Source organism: Melanostigma gelatinosum (genome assembly GCF_949748355.1).
Source record: "Melanostigma gelatinosum genome assembly, chromosome: 3".
Classification (NCBI taxonomy): domain Eukaryota; kingdom Metazoa; phylum Chordata; class Actinopteri; order Perciformes; family Zoarcidae; genus Melanostigma; species Melanostigma gelatinosum.
In genome coordinates this window covers 14,392,078-14,410,983 of record NC_136636.1, presented here as the reverse complement: position 1 = coordinate 14,410,983, position 18,906 = coordinate 14,392,078, and the positions used below count along the sequence as shown (strand labels likewise).

Sequence of the window (18,906 nt, the reverse complement as noted above, 5' to 3'; positions counted from 1 at the left end):
TCCCTCACTGCCTCTGTGTTGGCTTCGGTAATTTAACCGATTGCTGTTTTTGCGGTTTGCTCATTAAGAGAGAGAGTAAACTTGTTTTGAGATGAAGTTCCACATCTCCAGGGTTTTAACTGAGCTTTGCTTTTTTCCTTCATTGGGATGTTTATCCTTTTTCTGTTTTTATATCTCCAGGGGGAAAAATAACACTACAACCTTTGTGATTCATTTTTCATATGTGTTGATGATGTAAAGGCAGAGCAAAAACCCCTGGATGCGTAGATGTTCACGGGTTCTATGTTTTCAGATCACTGGACCTGACCGGCCCCCTGCTCCTCGGAGGGATTCCCAAACTCCCAGAGGACTTTCCTGTTCGCAACCGGCAGTTCGTGGGCTGCATGAAGAACCTGCGTATTGACAACCATCACATAGACATGGCCAGCTTCATCGCTAACAACGGCACTCTGCCAGGTACGCTTTGACCTGCTGTTTGGCACCAAAAGACGATCCTTTGCTTCATCTCTTGAACCTGTGACTGTTTTACAATGACTATAACGAGCACTGCAGGGAAGTACAGTCAGAGGGAAATGATCACTGTACCTGCTATGAATAGTTGATTACCCTCTGACTCTTTGATGAAATAATGAGGTTGGACTGATCAAACGGGGAAATAACCCTCTTGTTTTTCGCCCGACCTAGGATGCTCCGCCAAGAGACACTTCTGCAACAATGACCCGTGTCGGAACGGAGGAACCTGTGTGAACCTGTGGGGCTCCTTCAGTTGTGACTGCCCGCTTGGATTTGGTGGACAAAACTGTGAAAGAGGTGAGTCAAGTAGAAAAGCCGTGTCTGCCGTTTTGACCCGAGCCCGTCCTTTGCCTTATCGACGCAAGACTCAATTTGTCATCGAATATCAGGTCAAAGGTCAAAGAAAAAAGAAAAAGCAGAGTGGAAACAGTAACAGAGACTCAACGGTGTGCAGTTTGTTAAATCAGCCACCGTTTTTTGGGAACACCCGACTTCATTTCAGACATGCACAGCCATAAAATCACTGTTGATTACACTACATTGCTTTTAATGCCTGATTTATGACAGAATCAGTATCATTTGTGCGAATCAAGCTGTTTGAGTTTGAGTTTTCTCTTGTTCAGATGATGTTGAACCGTTAAAGTCCGATTGCTTTTGATGACAAGCGGTACATGACTTATGTTTCTGTCCCGGTGTTCTCCAGTGTCTGTTTCTGTTCCACCTGATCCACTGCAGCTGTTATCGGTGCTGATTTATGGTTTACAGGAGTTTGAGAAGAGCCAGAGGAAGAAGAATGAGCCCTTTAAAGGACTACACAACACCTCTTGTTTTTAGCTTGAAGTAGAATGAGTAAAAAAAAAGATTTATGTCAGTGATCATTTTTTAATGTTGATCCGATAGAAAAGGAAGCAGAGATGGATATTCAGATCAGGGCACGTGTGTTTCATAGAGTGCACGAGTCTGAGGAAAAGATGGGGATGGGAGAGTAGAAGTGGGACATAGTGCAGTGTGATCACATGTTACCAAAGGAAATTTAATGAGCTTTGATAACTTGAGTACATCATAATCACCAACAACTCGGAGCAATCATCAACACCAGAGGTGCCTTTTTAAAATGCAGTTGTTTGCGTGTGTATGTGAGTGGGTATAAAGCTGAGATGATCATTGATGAAGGTAATGGATCCTACTTCTCAAATGTGAAGATTTCCTGCTTTTCTTTTCTCTTACTTGATAGTTAACTCAACATTTTGGGGGTTTTAGACAGTTAAAAAACAAGCAATTACGATTTACGAAATTGTGATCGGGATTTTTCATTATCTTTTTTCATTTGGTCGACAAAATTGGTGTTGAGAATAATCTCTAACATGGTGTGTGTGTGTGTGTGTGTGTGTTAAATGTACCGCCATAGATACTGATCTGTTGGCGTCTTCTGGCCACACTTATACAGGAGGCGTGGTTAAACTCCAGCATTAACTTTTACAGTACAATTAATCTGGCACTGTTTGTTGATTCATTTCCAACTTGTGTTGGTATCGTTTTGTGTAAATGTGAACCTTTTGACTGAAATTGCACTGCAGTCTCTCTTTGCATTTCACTCCTCCCTCCAGCCAACGATGACAGCCACAGTGTGCATTTGCCATCACTAATCGATTATTTCGATCAGGTGCTTTTCTTAGCTTTGTACACAGACAGCGTAATGAGAGGGAAAACGTTTCACAGTAGGCAGAGTGTCCTTTCCTGTCACTTTCTTTTCACATTTGAAAGAGCCGGAAAGCTTTCTCAGTCAATGCATGAGTGCACAAACACCAGAACTTCCTTCTGATTCACAAATGACACCAAGAACACTACATTTTAAATGATTTGATATTAAAATTGAACTGCTACACTCAAATATTTAGAGTAATCATTCGGGTTACAGATCCCCTTTAAACACAACAAACAAGTTAAATTCTCTCGTTTAAAAGTCTTAAAATAACATCCACTTTATCTGCCTCGTTGAAAAACACAGAATCTATGAATATGCAAATATGTTCTGTTTCAAACGTTTCAATTCAGGAAAGTTCAGTCTTGCGAGTAGTTGTGATAGATTGTCATAAATACTGCTGATATTTCCACGTCTTAAACTCAGATTTCAGTCGAGGACGGAGGAACCTTCGCCATTCTGCAGATGAACGTGAAAACAGCCTTCTAGTGTCAAACTCTGGCCACACATCATTCTGCACAGTGAAGCTCAAACATCACATTCAACGAACAAGAAGAAAAACACATTTTCAACTGGAGGGGGACTCCAGACACAATGTTATTCAAAATGTTTACCTCAATGTCCTCAATGTATCTTATCTCTGAATTAACAGCGCAGATATTTGCTTGTGAAGCCAATGAGCTGAGCTTTCTGGGAACACCTGATTTGATTTCAGACATCCACAAGAAGCTGACAGATTGCACAGAAGTAAAACAGTTGTAAACAGAGAGAGAGGGAACGCTTTTTTTTTTTTTTAATCTGTGATAACTTGGAAGTGATCAGAGAACATGCTGGACTTGACTCACTGCCAAACTCTCTCTCCTCATTGATCTTCATCACTTCTTCCAATGTCCTACTGTCTCCTTATCTGTAGTTATGGCCAGCCCGCAGCGTTTCCTGGGTAACAGTCTGTTGCAGTGGAACAACATGGCGGCGGCAGCGTCCTCCGTCCCCTGGCATGTAGAGCTCATGTTCCGCACACGTCAGGCCAGCGCGACACTGCTGCACATCTCCGCCGGCCAGCAGCACAACCTCACCCTGCAGGTGAGAGCGTCATATAGTTTCTCTTTTTCTCACTGCGCATGGATACACACTAAAACACCTCCCGGCTACATTCTGGTCTCCTCAGTGCATTGTTTCTCTCCACAGACAGTTTTACACTCACCGAAATGCTGCAGTGTCAATTTATCCTCCAGGAGAAACTTTAATTAGAAGAAAAGTCACATTTTGAAGAATTTCTAGGTTATTTCCTCTTGATGGTCACTTAATCTGATCGGCAAAGAGCAATAACTTTAATTCTTCAACACACCGTGAATAAATTGTATTCTATGGGTTTGAGGTCTGGTGTGAGCTTGAAGGCAGACTTCGCCTAAAGATCAAACATTTTAGGATTGAGGCTCCACCTGTTGGCCATCGAAGTTGCAGCACGTCACTGAATATCACAAATCCAAATGATCAAACTCTCATTGTAGCGTCTGTGTTGGACTACTTTTGAGCTTTTCTAGACCGGCGCCTCTTTGATGTTGCATAACTGCACGCTATTTCCAGCGATTCAAGGTTTGAACTTTGACAGTCAGAGCTCTCTGTTTCTGTGCGTCATGCGATGCATTGCTGATTCTTGGTGTTTTTTTTTTGTCCTCTGTTATTAAACATGGGTTCAATCTCCCTCCTGCTGTTTCCCGGCTCTCTCCCGGCCTTTGTAGCTGCGCGGGGGAAGCGTGTTGATGGGGCTGCACAGAGGGGAAGACTCAACTCTCTCCCGTGTGGAGGAGGTGCTGGTGAACGATGGAGACTGGCATCATTTGCAGCTGGATATCAGCAGCCTGGGGGGAGTAGCGAGTCACCACAAAGCAGTGTTGTCTTTAGATCAGGGGCTCTACCTGGTGAGTTGATGTATCCTAGTTGTTGTAAATCACCGTGAATATAATTACTGTAATTTGGCAGCCATAAAGTCTGTCATGCACCTTTTCAGGCGAGTATGGAGGTGGACGGGAAGCTTCAAGACTCCAAGCTGAAGACCGTGAGCGTTGGTGGTTTGGCAAGGCCTGATGGGAAAATTCAGCATGGCTTCCGTGGCTGTATACAGGTCCGTCCCCTCTCTAGACACCACTTATATCAGCATTTGTGCACATATGTAAAGCAATGGTGTCGTTTTTTGCAAATCAAAAGGCATTTAGATTTTGTCGAATTGAATTGAATATATACATTTTCAGCTGTGTAGATGACATATAAATATAATATATTTCAAACTATTTGTTGAAACATGGTCATTACAAATCTGTTGAAACCTGTCAATGAAAAACACTCATTTAAATCACTTTTCTACCAGATTCAAGCTACTTGTATCCCTTCTTTACTTGCCGTTTGAAATGAAAATCATGCTCACTCAGCAGTGTTTAAAAAAAGGTTTTAACTTCTTGAGCTGATGATGGAGTGCAGATAGACATCTACTAATACTACAGCACACACAATGTATACAGACAGGCACCTCATGCTGTGTTGACACACCCAAAACAGCAACCTCTGTGTTTCCAGAACATTCCTTTCACTTACTTTGATCATCCAAGTGTTTCTCACAAACGCATAGCCACGTTGCCGTAGATACGTACATTTGTTTGTTTGTTTGCCTGCAGGGTCTGCGTGTGGGCGGCGCTCTGAGTCTGTCTCATGCGAGGAAGGTGAACGTGGAGCCGGGCTGCAGCGTGCCCGACCCGTGCAGCTCCAGCCCCTGTCCTGTCAGCAGCTACTGCAGCGACGACTGGGACAGCTACTCCTGCACCTGCCTCGCCGGTCAGTCGCAAACCGAAAACCGTCATCGTATCATTTTTGCAGGGCTGGAAGGTTCCCTAAAAATCAACCTAAAATGATGTTTCTAATCGCTCATTAAAATGCATGATAAACCAACACAAAGGATGCTGTTACAGTTATCCTGTATTACATAATCCTTTCTTCTTATCGCTACTTAACACAGTTCACCATGTTGTGAGAGCACAGCAGCTTATTTTTTCTTTTCACCTTTGACTCACAGGCTACTATGGCACCAACTGCACTGATGTATGCTCATTAAACCCCTGTGAGCACCAGTCAACGTGCAGCAGGAAGACGAGCTCCTCTCGTGGCTACACCTGTGACTGTCCCAGCAACTACTTTGGCCATTACTGCGAGAAAAAGTAAATGTTTTCCACGTTTATGTAAAACTGTGTTGTGTTTTTGTGTGTCGATCGTAGCTCTTCCTGTGTTGTGTTGTTTTGTTACTCTGCAGGTGAATTGATGATGTATTGTGTCTACAGGACGGATTTGCCGTGTCCCAGAGGCTGGTGGGGTCACAAGACCTGCGGCCCCTGTAACTGTCAGACAGACAAGGGCTTCGACTCTGACTGCAACAAGACAAGCGGAGAGTGTCGGTGCAAGGTGAGCGTGTGCCGACCTGCAGCTTTGATTCATCGCTCTGTGATCAATTCAATTCAATTCAACACAACTTTATTCATCCACAAAGGCTATTTCATTCTGGGCAAATACAAACAAGTAAAAACAGACAGACTTGTGCAAACAAAGGAGCTGTTTGATGATATGTTGGGCTGAAAAAACAAACATGAAATGAAAGTCATACAAATGAAAATAAAATGTATGAATGAGGTAAAAGTTTTAAAGCTTTAGATCTGTGTAAAAAAACTTCAGAGAGCTAATAACTGTGGGTCCTGCACAATAACTGTCAAAGTATTCTGTGTTTCCAGGACACAATAAATGAGATCTCAGCAAATGTTATAATTGAATTCTCTCCGTTAAGGTAACATTGTTCATTCGGTTGATCCCTTCTTCAGCGTTATCGTTTTCTTCCTTTTTTAATTTCTTTGTATTCATTCAAAGTTGATTTTGTAGAATTTAGAAAAAATGATATGAGATTCAGCTATGAAAAAGTATGTCTAGACATACTTAAGCCATACTTAAGACATCAACATAAGCCAGTCTGTAAGCGATGGCACAATCAACAGTTAATCGGCAACTTCCTCTCTCCAATCCCATTCCCAGGACAACCACTACCGTCCTGAAGGCGGTGACACCTGCCTGCTGTGCGACTGCTACCCAGTCGGCTCTTTTTCCAGAGCGTGTGACCGAGAGAGCGGCCAGTGTCAGTGTAAACCCGGCGTCATCGGACGCCAGTGTGACCGCTGCGATAACCCCTTCGCTGAGGTTTCTCCCAACGGCTGCGAAGGTCAGAATAAATCAGATTACTGTCAAGTTACTATAATGCTTGATTTATAATCCCTGCTTCATTATAGCTACACGTATATTAAACAAGTTTCCATTTGTATCCTCATCATCGCGCTCCTTCCTGCTCCGCCTCACTCAGTAATCTATGACAGCTGCCCTCAGGCCATCGAGGCTGGGATCTGGTGGCCCAGGACTAAGTTTGGTCTCCCTGCAGCAGTTCACTGTCCCAAGGGAACTCTCGGTATGATGGTTTTGTGCGGCAGCTCATCAAATTACCATATAATAATGGCAGTATATTAAACAAGCCCTCTCTCAGCTGCAGTCTATTCCTCAACTGTCATGTGATAACTTTCTTTTCAGGCACAGCGATCCGCCACTGTGATGAGCACAAGGGCTGGCTGCCTCCCAATCTCTTCAACTGCACCTCTGTTACCTTCAGCAAGCTGAAAGCCCTGGTGTGTAGCTTCTCCCTCTGTCAGTTTCAAAATCAACCGTGCAATTCCCAAAATACCATCCTCATTTGTAAGGACGTGGAGGCAGAAGATGATTTAAACAAGACTAATGGCTTTAACGTTTTTGAACAGTCATCTGTCTGGTTAAAAATATATTTGACGAATGAAGCATCAATACGTTACCGAATGGTCGTTTCCTTCCTGCAGTCTGAAAGGTTTTCCCGTAACACATCGCTCCTGGACTCTGGACGCGTTCAGCAGACGGCAGCCATGTTGGCCAACGCCACCTTGCACACAGAGAAGTACTACGGCAGCGACGTGAAGGTGGCTTATCGGCTCACACAGAGTCTGCTGCAGCACGAGAGCAACCAGCAGGGCTTCAACCTCACAGCTACACAGGACGTCCACTTCACTGAGGTAAACAAGCATATAGTGTATGCCTCCCCTGTGAACGTCTTAACACGGCATGGAACTAAAGAAGAACAATAGATTGTCGCAGTTTTAGCAGTAAACTAAATTGGTTTATTAACAGCAAGCCAGACTTCACAGCCTTTCGTGCTGTATCTGCAGGGAATACATCACACTTCATTTCACTCCCCACTGAACTCTCGCTGTTTCCTGACAGAATCTGGTCCGCGTGGGCAGCGCCATCCTGTCTCCAGACACACGGACACACTGGGAGCTGATCCAGCACTCGGAGGGCGGCACAGCGGCGCTGCTGCGCCACTACGAGGAATACGCAAACACACTGGCACAGAACATGAGGAAGACCTACCTCAGCCCCTTCACCATCGTCACACCACACATAGGTGAGCGTTTTACCTGGGAGCACCACATGTGACACGCTGGCAACACTTTACGGCCATAGAGATTCTCTTCTGGCGATCCATACTCAAAGATGTTAATAAAGTGCAGGATGTGCATATCCTGTTTTGAAAGTTTGTAAAATGTTTTTCACTAGGACATCATTAACGTCATTAAAGAACAGAAAGCAGAACAAACGTGGGCTCATCTAACAAAATAAATAAGTAAAACAAATCAAAGTACAAATACAATACAACATGAATACAATAAGAATGGGCAGCACATTTTCACATTAAAAATAGTAAGAATATTATTATCCCATTACGTTTCATTGTTAACATAAATTTAAAAAGGAGGTTTCCTTGTTAATTGTTCGTCCGTATCACAGATTCAAAAGGGGAAATTTCTGGTATTGATTTGAACCGTTCAGCGAATCAGGCTTTGTCTCCTCTTCCACCATTGAGGAACAATCCTGAAGGCACAAATATTTAAAGTTGCTCTGTAAAGCGTAGTGTTGAGGGCTGAAACTGATGATTCCAACGATTATTTTCATGATGATTATGTCTCAATTAATTAAACGTTCGGTCTATTTTACAGGGTCATTTTGTTAAAGCTGAGTCTCGTATTTTTTTAACTCATTGTATAAGATTTGAGGGCTCCACGTCTCTGGCTAAAGGAGGCGACCGTTTTCAGCAGCAGAGCTCTCTGCATGTGTTGTTTTTCTCCGCAGTCATCTCTGTGGATCGTCTTAAAAAGATGAATTTTGCTGGTGCCAAACTCCCGCGGTACGAGTCCCTGAGGGGTCCTCGTCCCGCAGACCTTGAGACGGCCGTCACGCTGCCCGATTCTGTCTTCCAACTACCGGTGGACACCAAGGGCCACAGACACCTGGACGTCTTCCCAGAGTCCTCCCCGAAGAACCGCTCAGCCAACAGGAAGAAACGCCACCCCGATGACAGCCAGCCGGACGCCATCGCCAGCGTGATCATCTTCCACAGCCTGGCCTCGCTGTTACCAGAGAACTATGATCCTGATAAGAGAAGTCTGCGGTAAGAACGATTTATAAAGCACTGTGACTCAAAAATCAGGCTGAAAGCTTTTCACTTGATACTGTCCAGAGGACAAGTCTTTTATTTATTGTCTTAAAAAACTGCACTTTAATTACATTGAATCCAAAACATTTGTCCATCGAGTTTGGTTTGTAGAAGTTTCAATTAATATCTTAGACTCAAATTTGTTAACATCAACATGGGCACTTTCGTCCTTTTTTTGTCTCACATGCACATTCCTGCTGCTGTGAATATCTGATCAGATGTGTATGAATCCACTGCTGGAAATAGTCCCCAACACTGAACACACTGATAGCACATTTCTTTCATTGTCTTCAGGGTGCCAAAACATCCGGTCATCAACACGCCGGTGGTCAGTATCACCGTCCACGACAACGACGAGCTGCTGCAGCACGTGCTGGACAAACCCATCACTGTGCAGTTCCGCCTGGTCACCACTGAGGAGCGCTCTAAACCCATCTGTGTCTTCTGGAACCACAACATACTGTGAGAACAACAGCACACTCAGAATTAATGCTGAAGCATTCAGTTGTTGTATTCTCACATTTTCCTCTGGTCTTTGTGTTTTATGTCAGGGCCGGGAATGGCGGCTGGTCGGCGAAGGGCTGTGAGGTGGTTTTCAGAAACAGCACCCACATCAGCTGTCAGTGTTATCACATGACCAGCTTTGCTGTCCTCATGGACATCTCCAGGAGAGAGGTGAGTGACCCCAAAACGCCTGACTTCACTAAAACCACAAACATCATTACTCTGTTCTCTGACTCAAACATCGCTCTTCCAATCGTGATGTTTGCATCAGAACGGAGAGATTCTGCCGATCAAAATCCTGACGTGGAGTACAGTGGGAGTGACGATGAGCTTCCTCTTCCTCACCACGATCTTCCTCCTCTGCCTGAGAGCCATGCAGTGCAACAAGACGAGTATCATCAACAATGGAGGTGTTGCTCTCTTCCTCTCCGAGCTCATCTTCATCCTGGGCATCAACCAGGCAGACAACCCGGTAATCAATTCTGTTTTCCATGTAATTGACTTCATTTGTAATGTTTCTTTCATCTCTTCATGTTTTCATCACCCCTCTCTGTTTCTCCCTATGTGTGTCTGTGCAGTTTGTTTGCACAGTCATTGCCATCCTGTTGCACTTCTTCTACCTCTGCACTTTCTCCTGGCTCTTCCTGGAGGGTCTGCACGTCTACCGCATGATCAGCGAAGTGCGAGACATCAACTATGGACCCATGAGATTCTACTACCTGATTGGCTGGGGAGTGCCGGCCTTCATCACAGGTCTGAACCCTCATAGCAGGGCTTCATTTTCTGACGACATAGTTTGTTGTTGCTTTTTCACCAGTGAGCAGACTTCATCTGGTGGCATCGATCGCACAGATCGATCATTATCTAACACACTCACAGTCTTATAGAGAGATATGCAAATCTGACTGCCGACTACTTCAGATGAACAACTTCCTTGGGACAGAAGAATGTTTACTCACAAACATACTGATAACACTGTAAATGTGCCTCAGCAGCTGTTGTCTGATGCTACCGTCTGTCTTCCTGGGTGTGTCTTCAGGTATGGCGGTGGGACTGGACCCTGAAGGCTACGGGAACCCAGACTTCTGTTGGCTGTCTATGTACGACACTCTCATCTGGAGCTTTGCCGGCCCCATCGCCATGGTGGTGTCGGTACGTCCCTGCAGATCCCTGAGATCCAGACTGTTGTTTAAAGGGGACTTTTACAAACACGCTCCAACAGCACGTTGGAGCGTGTTTGTAAAAGTCCCGTGATGACTCGTGATGATCTCATCAGAGCGTCACTAGAGATGTTATTGAAGTAAACACGCCCCTTCATTGTTCACGCAACAGTTTAGAAAACATTCTGATAGAAAGATGACTTTGATGTTTACTCTCACAATCTCCTGCCATGTTGTAAGTTGTGAAGCAGTTCAAAATTGCGTCCACAGATGAACGTCTTCCTGTACATCCTGTCGTCCAGAGCCTCCTGCACACAGAGACACCACAGCATCGAGAAGAAAGAGCCTCGTGTGTGAGTGTCCCAACAGTTTCATCACATATTAACACTGTTGACGTGCTCAAAGTCATTCTGCATGTCTAGTGGGAGGAAATTCCCAGCCTGAAATTGCCAACTTTTCAATCAAACCAGTAAAACTGGACCAACAACCATTTAAAGAATGTTGATGATGACATCATATCAAACCGTTTCTTTGATCTGTTCCAAAATCAGCTCAATAATCTGTCCCTGTCGGACTGACCGCACGTCATTACAGAGAAGCTAACATTGATAAACAAGAGGGAAATGATGAGTCAATTAATCAATTAGTCAGTCTCGTGAAAAATATATATTTTTTTACAACTGTTTGACATTTCATCGACCAAAGAATTGATCCATTATGAAAATAAATGTGTCCCACAATGCATTGCACAACAGACTGTTTTAGTTGTAGATGATATAGTGTCATTCGCGCTACGGTTGCCATGTTGATGTTTTTTTTACATTTCACCGCAACTACGCGATCGTGTTTCAGCACTTCTCTTCACCAGACAATGTGCTGCTCTGTTCCTCAGTCTCAAGTCAATGAACGTGTAGAAATCGTCCCGACAGAGCCTCACTACCTTCTCATGTGATTCTGCAGCTCGGGCCTCAAGACCGCAGGTGGCGTTCTCCTCCTGGTTTCAGTCACGTGTTTTCTCGCGCTCCTCTCCGTCAACAGCGACATGATCATCTTCCACTACCTGTTTGCTGGTTTCAACTGTGTTCAGGTAACCCATCCATTTCCCCCTGAAACACTTTGAACGGTTGATTTCTGTGGTTTTTTTCCTCACCCTCTTCTGTCGCCCCAACCACAGGGTCCATTTGTTTTCTTCTTCCGCATCGTCTTCAATAAGGAAGCAAGGAATGCCATGAAATACTGCTGCAGCCGCAAGCGCCCGGATCATATGATCAAATCCAAGGCCTCTGTGAGTCCCTCGTCACAAACTCTAAGAAACTGCTCTTTTCAGTCGAATACGAAAATGTAGAGCACGTCTTCAGTTCGTTGCATCTGCCAGATACGATTTTTATATTATAACTCTGCATCTGTTCCCAAAAACATGAAACTATAGCAGTGTGTTGAGATGTTATTTCCACCTTAAATGACACGGCTGGCAATAGTCTATGTTATTCATATTGACAACAAACCAACAATGAATTGGTTCTGCCTGTGTATCCAAAGCCTGTAAGATCTTGTTCCTCTGTGCCAAAGAGCTCCATTGTTGTCCAAAAACTATAAAAAAGTACAACAAAACAACAGTGTATGTTTCTATAAGCAGCTTATTCTCTGTTAATTCTATATAGTTAATAGTTTAATTCTTAAAACGCTCACCTTTCTTTTGTTTCTCTAACATCAGGGCTACAAATGCAACACCAACTACATGGACGGCAGATTGTACCACCTTCCCTTCGGAGACTCCAGTGTGTCCCTGAACGGCACCATGCAGAGCGGCAAGAGCCAGCAGAGCTATGTGCCGTTTGTTCTCAGGTAATTAAATGCGATGGAAAAATAAAGATTCAGATATTAATTTGACAGTGAGCGGAGCAGCTGTAAAATTACTTCTTGTGTGTTTTCAGGGACGACGGGTTGAGTAACAGTCAGGCGCACATCGCTCTGAACGACCATGCGTCCCTCTTCCATGAAACTAAAGAGCACCAGGATGGTATTACTCTCACTCAGTACCTCTTAATTATTTGAACTGCAACGATCAGTACGACGATATAAACCTCTCCCCTCTGCCTGTGTGCAGATCATGACAGCGACTCGGACAGCGACCTGTCTCTGGAGGACGACCAGAGCGGCTCCTACGCCTCCACGCACTCCTCTGACAGCGATGACGAGGAGTGTCCACTCCCCCCAGAGGAATGCTGGGAAAACATGGCGTCTAATGGGGCCAAGAGACCCCCACCAAACGGTACAGGTGCTCATCTCTTTTTCGTAATCCAGATAAAGTTCAAAGGCAGCCAGGATGCCATAAATCCTCGTTCAATTCGTGAAGCAACATTTTGAAAGTTATTCTTAGTTATTTTGGTAAATATCTTTCCAATATCTTATATTTTCATACAAAATCATGAGTATAATTTTGCTTGTGTTTCTCAAAACAAGATAGAACAGATGTCCTTTCTGGCGACCTGGAAAGGAATAGTGTGGCAACTTGAGAAAAAAACTTTTTTATCGTAAAACGGATGGAATATTTTTCATCCAGATAGTTGGAAGAGTCTTCTACACCAGTATGCTTAGCACTGTGACTAGAATGTAATGCTAATACATGAGAGGTGCAAACAGGGACTCATTTAAGACACTGAACCTGTGTGGACCATCAATGCGCATTCAGAAACCAGGATCAATGATTTTACCGCCACTTATGAGGGTAAACCCATCCCAACCATCCGTTTAGGTTAATCCCATATAGAACTATCAGAATTGAATATGTCAAAATAAATGAGTTACATGTTTGTCCCACATTTCAGGAATTCTTTGTTTCTGTTTTTCAGACAACAGTTTGAGTAACATGTTCTGGCCGGGAGATTACACGGCCGCCGCGAGTGACGGAGAGCTCACGTGTACAGACAGAATGAAGCCGGACACTCCGGCCCATCCAGAGCAGAGTCTGGGCTGTGACATGCGGACATTATCGGGTGACCAGATGCAGGATGCCATGACGGTGCTGCTGCCCAGTTTGCCAAACATCTATGCCCACCCTCACAAAGGTAAAGTCCAGCCCAACACTAAGAGCTGCAGGAGATTAGACATTACGTACAACTTCATCAGTTTTTTATATATTGCTGAGAGCATTTCATGAACACGTGGTCTAGTTTCTAGTTTCTAGTGTAATTACAACTTTACATCTTTGTGTTGTTTCAAGATATGGACAAAGGTATGTCATAAAAAATGTAACAAAGAATTATTCTAAAGTATGTCACAGAAAAGACATGAGGAAATCACAATCACGTATGTCACGAAAAGTAATAAAAAGACACAGTACAGTGTTTCATAAAGTAGTATAGAATGTCACATGAAAGTCATCAAAAAACTACTACGGTAAGTCATAGTATATTATATATTCATAAAAATCATTGTATACTACCGTATATCCTTAAAAAGTCATACTATATTATGTCATAAAATGTGACAAAAATGTTTTACTATAGTATGTAATACAAAATGTTACATTAAAGTCCCAGTATGTCATAAAAACAGTGTCACGGTATGGGATGTCTTTAAATGTCATAGTATAATGTGTAATGTAAAAAGCCATAGAATAATGTGTCATAAAAAAATGCCATTGTATAGAACGCTGAAATAAAGCATTCAAAAATGTTATACTATAATAGGTTGTAAAGAAGTGATAGTAGAGTATATCATACTAAAGGTAATAATAGAGCAGATTATAAAATGTATTATGTAGAAAGTCCACGATATTATATAATTTCATTTCCAGAATTATCATGAAAAAATCCCTTTTTCCCCGTCTATCATTGTGTCATCACATCTTGCTTTGATCCTCTGCAGGAATCCTAAAGAAGAAGCAGCTTTCTCCTATTGTGGAGAGGAACGGTCTCAACCGCATCCAGAATGAACTTTGTGAAGACGCCTCCGGCACGACGTCTCCGCGGGGATCCTCCTCAAGTGAGAGTCGAGTCGGCGCAGCTAAAACCAGGCGGCCGGATCAGCTGAATGGAGTCGCTGTGAGCATCAAGGCAGGGACGGTGGACGGTGACTCGTCAGGATCAGAGTGAGTATTAACAAAAGATGAACACCAATATAGCCAGAGGAAGAAAGAAACGTGTTGTTTTCTACCTGTAATTGTCTCCATCGTGTGTCTCAGAAGTCATTTTGTGTTTCCGTCGACTGTCTGAGTCAAACCACAATTTGTGCCGTCGTCAGTGATTGTTGTTTTCATTACTTGCAGTCTGTCTCATTTCTACCTAATTAATTTAAATGTTAAACCAAATGAAGACAGCACCCATAAGGCTCTTACCCACAATGTGAAGGGATCCTAGACCGTTTTAATGACGCTGAGATTTAACTGCACACACAACAGTGACTCCAAATGTAGCTCAGAGTGCTAAAGCAACAGGAACGGCTATTTTAAGAACAAAACATGTGGGATTGATTACTACAACTGGTCCATTCATTTTACACTCAGTGCTCATCGTAGCACATGGAAACAGATGTTTCATCCTCGTTGTGGACATGCAGCGTCAGCGTTTTTAGCATAGTTTCAATGCTATTTCAACCTTCATGCAACACTCATGTTCCCCTTTAGTGGACAGACTTGCTGAAGACACAGGAGGCACCGACTGTACGCATGTGCATATTTCTGAGTCTCTTGAAGGTATATATGTATCACAGGCACTTTAAAATGCTTAATTCTTGAAACACAGCAGGTCTTTTAGTAAAAACATAACTTGAAGGTAACTAATTACTACTTGCTCTTTGCCCCTTCTCTCTTTCCAAAAATCATAGATTTTTATACTTTAATTTTATCCCATGAAGCTCTGATCCTCATTCAAAACAATCAGGATCACCGTCTTCCGATTGGTGCATAATTTTAACATCTGTCACCCCTCTCACAGTGTGTTTAAGTGTTTCATTGCCTCACACGTTTGTGTTCTTTCTCATGTTGTGCCGCAATCATCTTCAACACATTCCTCTCCATCCATCATGACTCCACCCGCTTCCCTCTCCATGTCGTTGTCGTCAACCTCCATGCACCACCCTGATTCCCGGCAGACACTGCAACTCCTCCATGTGACCGCGCTGATGAAGAGGTGTGTCTTTGCAGGTCATAGAGCCTCCTTCCTCAACAAGGAATGCAAACCGGGAGCAAAGGACTTCTCCTTAAAAAAAAGAAGAAAAAAAAAGTGGAACAAGAAAGAATTACCCCTCGTCATCATGATCCTCTGAAGGACTGTGTGTGTGTACGTCTGTGTGTGTGTGTGTGTGTGTGTGTGTGTGCGCGTGTTAATGTGTGCCAAACCTCAGGAGTCACTGCACTGGCCCAGGCTCACGCACACCGACAGAACGAGTCTCACTCTCCCTTTAAAGAAATCATTTTGTTTACATACTTGAAGCAATGCACTTTTTTTTTTAATTTTCTGCCCAAATTTGTTGGCGGTCGATTCTTTTATTTTATTTGTCCCAGGACACATATGTTGTTTTTAAAGACTGGAACAATATAGAGGTCGTGTTTTTTTGGGGTGGGTCATTTAGTTTTAGACTTGCAAACATTCAGGGAAATCCCTTCTTCATGCATTAACTACTTTGTGGCGTCTTCCTGGTTTGCCTGCTTTTGTTACCGTTCCAGCTGTTGGTGTTTGTGCCAGAGTCTGAGTTAGTTTGAGGAGTTTAGGTTATTGAGTTACTTCACACGCCTCAAATGTCCCAAGAGGCACAGAGCGGTCCAGTGCAGGCTCTTCATGGACTTCTGAACTTGATATGGAGGAGGAAAGACTCGCTGCCTGTTCGCGGATGCTCCGTATAAGCTATTTCTCATGAATGAAAGATGTTTCCAGAGGCAACAGCTGCACAGACTGACGGCCTTCTCAGCCTCCGAGAGGGCAAAGCTGCATCAAAGGACTTTTGATGAATTGTTTTTGTAAGTCACTGAGAGCGCATTTTTTATGGACGTTAAAAGTGCTCTCGTTTTGCATCGTTTTTCCCTGGAGTGATAAATGCATTCTTTACAGTCCAGTGACTAAACAGCTGTATTTTATAGATTAGCTATGGAGCTTTTGTGATTTGTAAAAGAATGCGAAATTGTGCTGTAATACTATTTGAGCTGTAATCCATTTTTACTGTACAGAGTGGCCTGTAAATGAATCAAGGACAAACCTTTAAATGTAGGTAAATATGTAAAACAACCTGTTTTTAGTAATCGCTCTTGATCCTCGGGAGGAAATATCTTTTATCTTGGTTACTACCTTCAGTCAAATGATGTGATATTTGTGGATGCCATTTTACCAACTATATGAATTTAATGTAAAGATTTGATGCCATAAGAAACAACCGTACCAGGTCAATCATATCAACTCTGGTATCCCATCAGAGAATTCTCTTTTACTGCCACTTCCTGTTTTTACTGATTAAAATGTTTTCTACCATTTCCATCTTGCCTAAAATTTTTATCAGTGCCAAGTTAAATTCACTGTATGTGTGTTTTTACAGCTTCCTGCTGATATCAAATGTACATCCTACAACTGTACGAGTGAAATAATGATTCACTATAAAAAGGGACGTGGTTACATGTTTGTGTTCTCTTAAATAATTTACACTTTTTTGTTGTTTTGCAGCTGATGGTTGAAGCAAAAGTTTAGCATTGTGAGAAATACACATATTTACATTACCGCTTTACATAGTATCGTATTTCATAAAAAGTCCTAGTACTGCATGTCCTGCAATAGTATGTCATGATTATGTGAACAAAAAGTTGGAATATAGTTTATCATAGAAATGTCATTAAAAGTCATGGTATAGCCCTCATAAAATATCACGGTATAATATGCCACAAAAATGGCAAAAGATGTCACAAAATAGTCTGAATGGTAGTATGTCATTAAAAATTCCACACCTAGAATTATCGCATTGCAGTTTTATTTTTCTGCCAATAAATCCAGTTTCAGTTTCCTCACTTCATTATTGTATCATTTTAGACATTCGTTTTTTGTCATATTTATTCATGACTAATTAATGACACTTATTATTGGTTCAAGTGGATGTTTGAGCCTAATTTGAAGGATAATGTACCATACATGCATACTGTACACACGGATGGACGAACAGGCAACACAACACAACACAACGCCTCCAGCCATAAAAGGTCATAGTCGAGTCTGTCTTACAAAATGTCATTAAAAGTCAGTTTAGTACGTCATTAAACAAGTCCATATAGTGTGTCATGAAAATGTCATAAAACTCATGATATAGTGCGTCATGATTGATATGATCATGATTCATAATCACCTCCATCTTAAATGTTAATTTTGAACCAAATGAAGACAGCTCCCATCCTCCTGTTATCCACACTGTGAACATCAGCGTGGAGGATCCAAACCAGCTCTAGTGATGTCATGATTTAACTCTTATCATCTGTAGTTGAGTGAAAAAGCGACATGAACAGCTATTTTCAGAGCAGAATATCTGACCGATAAACTGTCCTCACATCTACTGTATGAGAGTACTCATCCTGTCGACTTGTGCTTCATACTTTCAGTATTCATCTTCGAGTGACACAGATCTAACCTTTTCTAATCATCATAAATCTGTCATGGGAAACTTGAGTCCTAGCAACAACTAGCTTACATTACCTATTGAACCAGTGAGAGACGAGGCATTACAACTCACTAGGTGGTGCTAAAGCTGCTCTTCAGTGTTCCTTGTTCATCAACGTCCTCTCTTATCCATCCTCCTGAGCTCCAGCTGCTTCTAAAATAGAAACAAAGTCAAGATTTCATTACATGCAGTGTATAATGAATACTTTCATTCCTCATTTATAAACTTCTCATCTTTGATTAATAAACTAGTCTTAACTGTAAAGGTATGTTATACACAACTTGATAAGTAATAAGCCATAAAGAATTCTTAATATAGAGTTAAAGATATTTTAGTAAAACTGTCTCTAACGAGATGTAACGGTAGAAAAGCTGTACTCACAATGAAGAGGAGGCTTCAGATTCTTACGGAGATACACCGCTGTACGTGTGCATTTCATTCATAGTTTGCAGCGTTTCTTTTAAAAACAAAACATTTCTACTCATGTAACTTCTTCAAATGTGTAATTTCCAGAATTTAGAGCAGTGATTTCCAACGCGGAGGTCACAAGATAAATCAGAGAAGATATTTTAAATCACAAGAGGATTTACAAGATAGAAAAACTATAATGAATGTATTATTTTACAAGACAAATCGATGCTTATTGTTTAAACTGGTCACAACCAGTGAACACATGCAACCAGTTAAGAGGAGTTGCAAGTCGACAATGAGTGAACGAGTCACGAGCTACTGAGTTACACAAATAACGATGCAACTTCTTCACCTCAGACAAAAGCATTGGTATGACAGTCGAG

General features: G+C 42.4%; 1 protein-coding gene across 1 annotated transcript in view; it reads left to right on the top strand.

The window, feature by feature from the left end:
- celsr2 (cadherin, EGF LAG seven-pass G-type receptor 2) overlaps window positions 1-16,920 on the top strand; it is a gene marked incomplete at its 5' end in the record, with an annotated part of 57,747 nt that extends 40,827 nt beyond the window's left edge. The window contains 28 exons of the mRNA XM_079265661.1: window positions 293-456; window positions 685-810; window positions 3,129-3,298; window positions 3,958-4,137; window positions 4,227-4,340; window positions 4,888-5,044; window positions 5,283-5,424; window positions 5,545-5,665; window positions 6,284-6,467; window positions 6,606-6,707; window positions 6,827-6,921; window positions 7,126-7,335; window positions 7,544-7,727; window positions 8,453-8,771; window positions 9,111-9,278; window positions 9,368-9,491; window positions 9,592-9,792; window positions 9,899-10,073; window positions 10,360-10,472; window positions 10,751-10,833; window positions 11,441-11,567; window positions 11,655-11,765; window positions 12,195-12,325; window positions 12,415-12,500; window positions 12,588-12,752; window positions 13,333-13,548; window positions 14,351-14,573; window positions 15,575-16,920. Of these exons, the coding sequence (XP_079121787.1) occupies window positions 293-456; window positions 685-810; window positions 3,129-3,298; window positions 3,958-4,137; window positions 4,227-4,340; window positions 4,888-5,044; window positions 5,283-5,424; window positions 5,545-5,665; window positions 6,284-6,467; window positions 6,606-6,707; window positions 6,827-6,921; window positions 7,126-7,335; window positions 7,544-7,727; window positions 8,453-8,771; window positions 9,111-9,278; window positions 9,368-9,491; window positions 9,592-9,792; window positions 9,899-10,073; window positions 10,360-10,472; window positions 10,751-10,833; window positions 11,441-11,567; window positions 11,655-11,765; window positions 12,195-12,325; window positions 12,415-12,500; window positions 12,588-12,752; window positions 13,333-13,548; window positions 14,351-14,573; window positions 15,575-15,596 (4,213 nt within the window). The 3' untranslated portion in view covers window positions 15,597-16,920. The remainder of the gene's footprint in view (window positions 1-292; window positions 457-684; window positions 811-3,128; window positions 3,299-3,957; window positions 4,138-4,226; window positions 4,341-4,887; window positions 5,045-5,282; window positions 5,425-5,544; window positions 5,666-6,283; window positions 6,468-6,605; window positions 6,708-6,826; window positions 6,922-7,125; window positions 7,336-7,543; window positions 7,728-8,452; window positions 8,772-9,110; window positions 9,279-9,367; window positions 9,492-9,591; window positions 9,793-9,898; window positions 10,074-10,359; window positions 10,473-10,750; window positions 10,834-11,440; window positions 11,568-11,654; window positions 11,766-12,194; window positions 12,326-12,414; window positions 12,501-12,587; window positions 12,753-13,332; window positions 13,549-14,350; window positions 14,574-15,574) is intronic.
- Between the last annotated feature and the right edge of the window lie 1,986 nt (window positions 16,921-18,906).